This window comes from Condylura cristata, unplaced genomic scaffold (assembly GCF_000260355.1).
Source record: "Condylura cristata isolate star-nosed mole 26May11 unplaced genomic scaffold, ConCri1.0 scaffold00001, whole genome shotgun sequence".
Lineage (NCBI taxonomy): Eukaryota > Metazoa > Chordata > Mammalia > Eulipotyphla > Talpidae > Condylura > Condylura cristata.
Window position 1 is genome coordinate 4,457,677 of NW_004567102.1, and position 5,957 is coordinate 4,463,633.

The 5,957-nt window shown below is 48.0% G+C and overlaps 1 protein-coding gene across 3 annotated transcripts in view; it reads left to right on the top strand.

Moving 5' to 3' along the window:
• LOC101635037 (chromosome unknown open reading frame, human C6orf89) overlaps positions 1-5,957 on the top strand; it is a 37,343-nt gene that overhangs the window by 22,038 nt on the left and 9,348 nt on the right. For all 3 annotated transcript variants that reach the window (XM_004673430.2, XM_012722975.1, XM_012722983.1), the window contains exons 4-6: positions 1,853-2,007; positions 2,132-2,271; positions 3,703-3,832. In XM_004673430.2, coding sequence (XP_004673487.1) covers positions 1,853-2,007; positions 2,132-2,271; positions 3,703-3,832 — 425 coding nt within the window. The remainder of the gene's footprint in view (positions 1-1,852; positions 2,008-2,131; positions 2,272-3,702; positions 3,833-5,957) is intronic.

The window sequence follows — 5,957 nt, forward strand, 5'->3', positions numbered from 1 at the left end:
TTTTTTTTTTTTTAAATATTTACTTATTTACACACAGAAGAACCTGGGTACAGACCAGAGGTGTGGTGGATGAGAGGATTTACCAGAGACAGAGTGGGAAGCAGAACAGGCAGATTGACTGAAACACACTGCTGAGGGGAGCAGAGGGGAGACAGGAGAGGTCTGCTGCGCCATGTGGATCAGCTCCCTGGCTAGGATCAAACTGGTGCTGCAATGGCTGTGGATAACTTCATGCTGTGTTTTAACCCATTGTACCACCAGGGAGGGCCCAAGAGGTAAACTTAATTGTGAAAATCACACTGATTTTTAGTGCTGCACTCCTGAAACTTATAGTACAGTGTTACTTCCATTAAAAATGATAGCTGAAGAAATGAAAAGGAGCCAGGTTCTGTCTGCAGCATGGAGGCACTTGGAGGTACTTAGGAGATACTGAGAACAACCGCAGTCCTTCCCTAGTAAGGGTTTCCTCTGCCCCACTATTGCTGCCTTGAGAGGGCTCAGAAGACGGCCCTGCTGCTGGCTACAGAAAATGCTGCGTGGTGAAGGGTCAGTTTCCACAGTGTGTTTATTGATTGAAAGAGTTGACTTCATTTCAGCCACGCTTGCTTTTGTGTTGTCTTTGTTTACTCTAAGACTCTCTCTTGATTCTGTTTCAATTGGGTTTTAATCAGATACCATCTTGTGAAACACTTTGGATTAAAATTTAGGTTCATGACATGTATCTCAGAAAGCATAGATGAAACCCAGAGTGGGACAGAAAACAAGAATATTGCAATTGCAATAACATCATAAACCAAATAGTGTCTGAGGAAGAAACAGAGAAACTGAGAAGGACTGGGTAAGAGAGCCAGTCCCTCAGAGAAGGACCTGCTGGGGAAAGATGTCAGGAGGCAGCTCACACTCTAGTTGGGGTTCAGGTGGCCCCACCTGCTGTGCGTAAGGATAGAAGCCTGAGGAGTAGTCCCGCCCCCTTCCCAGCCATGCTTAGGGCTGTCTGCGGGGGTTATTCCAGAGGTGGACCCCTTGAAAATCCTGTCTCTCTCCATCCCTTCTTGCTAACCTTTCCTCACACTTCCTTCCCAGAGTCCTCCTGGGAGGTTTCCCTGTACTTGTGAGCCAGTTGTCTAGGAGCACCCCCAAAGTGTTGAAGCGGGAGAGGGGCCTCATCACTGATGGTGGAACCACCCTTTCCACCTGCCCCTCACCCATATACTGTAGACATCTCAGGTCACAGCCTAAAAGATGATAGAGAACCTACATTTCCATGTTGCATGTTAACTGTTCAGCTTAGTTCATTTGATGTAGGAGATACATGTATATGTTGAAAAATATCTTTCACATAAAAATATACTAAAAAAAAAGGGCCCTCCCTGGTGGGTTAAAGCACAGCACTAAGAAGCTAAAGCCACTTCAGCATGAGTTCGATCCCCACCCCAGAGGTGACCCACATGGTGTGGCAGACCTCTCCTGTCTCTCCCACTGCTCCCCTCAGCAGTGTACTTCATCAATCTGCCTGTTCTGCTCCCCGCTCTGTCTCTGGTGAAGCCTCTCACCGCCCCTGCACCTCTGGCCTGTACCCCAGTTCTGTGTGCATAAGTAAATAAATCTTTAAAAAAATATATACTAAAAAAGGATATGTTCTCTCCCTCTCAACTTCTTCAGCATTCCCTCCCACACCCCCCCAATTCTGGGCCCTTTGCCCCCTCCTGAGTGACTGCTTATTTCATATGCGCCTTTTAAATTCAAAGCTAATCTTTATCACGTTTCCTTTCTACTTCCATTGCTGTGACCACCAGATTTATCCCCTGTGCTCTTCCTGTGTCTGCTTTCTCCATGTCTCTTCCTCTCTCAGACTTCGACCCCTGGTGGACAAACAACTGTGAACGCAATGAGTCAGACCCCATCTCTGCCAACTGCACTGGCTGTACCCAGAAGTTACCCCTGAAGGTAATGCTCCTGGAAGATACCCCGAAGAAGTTTGAGAGACTCCATCCTCTGGTGATCAAGGTGAGCAGGAAGCCTGATCCCCCTATGGAGGGATGGATTAGACTTTAGTGAAGAGAAAATAACCCGTTCTGTGACATTTCTCATCAGTAACATGGTGTTTCATTTTGCTGTGTGTCTTGCCAAGACGGGACAGCCCCTGCTGTCTGAGGCCCTTCAGCACTTTTTGTGCCAGTACCCAGAGGCAACAGAAGGCTTCACCGAAGGGCTTTTCACCAAGTGGTGGCGCTGCTTTCCTGAACGGTGGTTCCCCTTTCCTTATCCCTGGTGAGTGTGAAAGGGGCTGCCCTAGAAAGGGGGCAGGCAAGAGTCAGTGACCAGTATCCATGAGACCCTGCCGTGCCCAGCTCTTCTGGAGCACTTCATGGCCTACCCTTAAAGTCTGCTCCCTGTTGAACAACCAGTGATGAGAAGAAATAAAGGGGGTGAGGGAAGAGGTGTGCTGGAGGGGTGCCATGGGTGGACACCAAGATTGCCTCATAGACTCGTAATTTGTTTTTCTGATGTGCTTAGCATTTATGTCCCTGCAGACCAGGTCTTGAGCATGGTGGGCTGAGAGTGCATGCGATGGATAGAAGGGAAGTTGCATCTCCAAGCACTTGTTTATGGTCAGCACATGTCCTGGGGGCTGGTGTCTGTTGCTCATTTTGATGCTCATAATAGTTCTGGGGATTAGGAATTCTCATGGTCATTTTTCAGGTCCCAAAAAGTGGGAATCAGGCCTCTTTGGTAGTGCAGGAGTTAGGCTCTGCATTATCAAACTCTCACCAGCCAATATGGCCTGAGTTCAACCCCCAGCCAGGGAGCTGACCCACATGGCCCACCAGACCTCCTGTCTCACCCGTTGCTCCTCTCAGCAGTATATTTCAGTATATCTGCCTGTTCTGCTCCCTACTGCATGTCTGGGGAGTCCTCTCACCCCCTGCACCTCTGGCCTGTACCCCAGTTCTGTATGCATAAATAAATAAAAATAAATCTTTAAAGGACAAAGTGGCAATCAGCGAGGTTAACTACCTCACCTAAGGCCCCCCGGATTGAAACCCAAGTCTGTCCCCCTGTATCTTCGGTGTCCTATAGAAGACCTGGTACATTTCTTTGAGCAACGTTTACCCCTTCCTCTCCCCGAAAAGGGAAAGTCAGCTTCCATCTAGAACCATTCCATTCCAAAAGAGAATTAAAATAACTTTCTCAGACATCTTATTAGTTGATGTCTCGACACTTCTGCCTTTTTAAAACTCGCCGTTTATTTGCATGATGGGATACTTGGGCAAACAAAGCTGATCAGGCGCCCCGCCGCATGCTCTCCACCCCAGGAGATGATACATGATTCCCCCCCTTCTCCTTTCTTCCTTTCCCCCGCCTAGCCTGCTATTATTACTTCAGCCTCTCTTCCAAGATGATTAAATGAACTGTTCCTTCCCTTCCTCTATCTATTGTTTTAGCTGGACTTTATAAACACCCACCCACATGATCAAACCGTGGGGCTCTAGGGGTGTGTGTGTGTGCGCATGTGTGTGTACATTTTACAATTAATGGACTTGGTGTGACTGTTCTTCATGGACCAACGATTAAACAATTGTCCTGATTTTTGCCTCTTCACCCACCGCCCACTGTTTTCCCACCATTGCTTGGCTCTCTGTTAGTTAAGGAGATAGGTTGTTCAGTTTAATTACTTTTTTCTCTTTCAAACTTTTACAGGAGAAGGCCTCTAAACAGAGCACAAATTTTACGTGAACTATTTCCTCTTTTCACCTACCTGCCATTTCCAAAAGATGCTTCCTTGAAAAAGTGCTTCCTTCTTCAACCAGAACCTATTGTGGGGAGTAAGGTAGGAAATCCCCAGAAGGTTTAGATCTAGAATTTTCCTCATTGTCACTTGGGCTGATGTCATAGTCAAGGCCCACCCTGCATGTCAGCTTCGAGGAGGAATTAAATGGACACCTACATAATCTAAGGTTCACCCTTCCTGTTGGTAATCAGGCAGCGGGCACCCCTTTTAGTCAGACATGCTAATAAAAAGCCTAGTTACCTTGCAAATCTGGGGCAAGCCACTTTTTCCATTATTTGAATGTGCAGCTAGTCTTACTTCCCTATCTCAGAGTCGAAAGCAGACAAGCTGAAGCTGAGTAGTATGCAAATCAGTAGTCCAGCTTGCTCATTTCGTAGTTAGAGACTGAGCTATTTGCCCAACAACACGGCAGGTTGAAGAGCTGTCCCTGTTTCTGTTCTCAGGAATAGAGAACTGAAAAAAGCTAAAAGGTTGGGAACCCAGAGAGGGCTGGGGACAGAGCACTGACAGATGGGCAGCCGAGGCGGGAGTCCAGTATGAATAGCAACATCTCTCATTTGGGTCTGTGGCAAGTGCCCAGAGCCCACCTCTGCCTCTCTCGAGCCAGTGTGCTGGGCAGAGCTGTTCTTTTGCTTTTCCCTGAACTGCTTTTTTATTGAGTCTCATTCCTGAGGAAGACTTTTGTGCCTGGATTCGTTTGGAGGCATTAAAAGGATAAATTTTCCTTGTTAAAAAAAGTTTTAATTCCCTGAATTGTTGCTCCAACCAACTCTGGGTTATGTCTTCAGCCTCCTGATACTATTGTTTGGCTGGAAATTTGCTGAATTATGTGAAAGGAATTTAAAAGCCTATAAAAACAATCATTTTGTCTAGAAGTAAGAACCTTCGTCTGCCAGCAGCAGCAGGGTGGAGGTTCTGGGCTCCTGCCTCAGCTTTTACAGCAGTTTCCCCTGTCCTCGCGACTAGCTCTCAGGGCCCTAACGTGACTTCATCTTCAGAATTATGATATATTCGGGATGAGGGTCTTGACTTTATCTTGGTTTTCCCAGTTGCATACTGAGTTTCACGGGGCTGTTCAACAGGAACACTAAGGAGTGTCACTTAGACGCCGAGCAAGGTCATCTTGTGGTTCTTGAGGATGTTTTGGGAAGGGGAGTGGCCCAAGTAGGCAAAAATCCTGAGAGTCTGATTTCTTAGAGCATCTGGTCCCCACCCTGACCCAGACTCTCCTTTCTCCCCAGCCTCATTACTCCACCCTGTTGTTCACATCCTTGGGTCCTGGTAAAGTCCCGTGTCTGTGGGCCCATGATCTAAGAGGCAGCCTCAAGTTAGAAGATAAGAAGTGGGGATCTGATTGCTAAGAGGCAGTGGGGGAAGGAGAGAGGGGGACAGCCTCCAAGCCCCCTTCACCCATTCCACTGTTGCCCAGGGCTGGCCCACTCCATCCTGTTGTCTGTTTCTGTCATCCTGGATTTGCGGGGGATGTGGTCCCACCCTCTCTTAGGCCTGTATGAGAAGTACCTCTGCTTGTTGTGGGCTCCTGGGATTTTGTTTCAAGGCTGCAGATATCAGGCATCTGCCAGGGTTAGTACCAGTCAGTCATAAGCCAGCTTAAGACACTAGTCCCCCTCCTGTTCATTACAGCTACGTGTGAAATGGCTCCAGTGTTGCTGTGGAAACAGTTAAGGCCAGGGCCTGTGGGCGTAGCAGGAAGACCAGGGTTGGGGGAGAGGGAAGATAGGGTCAAAACCCATAGCTCTGGAGGTTCCAAGTAGTGAGGAGAAAGCCAGGACATGGACCAGGAAGTCATACTTCTGACCACTGCTTCCTATGGTCATACGAAGTGGTTCCCCTGACTGAGGAGACTGGTGGGAACAGAGGAGAGGAGGCCCTGGGGGCTCTCTCACCTTCTAGGCCAGACGAGAAGCACAAGCAAGGCCAGCCTCTCCTTTTGTCCCTGGGCTGTTCCCCACCCAGCTGCAGGGTTCACACCTGTCTGGACGCAGTGGGCTCCCCTGAAGCCTGTTAGAGGCAGCAGTGCAGTAGCTACCTGGTCAGACACATATCCTGCATGTCTCAGTCTTCAAATCAGAGGCCAGGCCCATGTCACTGGTTTTTTTTTTTGTTTGTTTGTTTGTTATTATTATTATTATTTCTTATTACA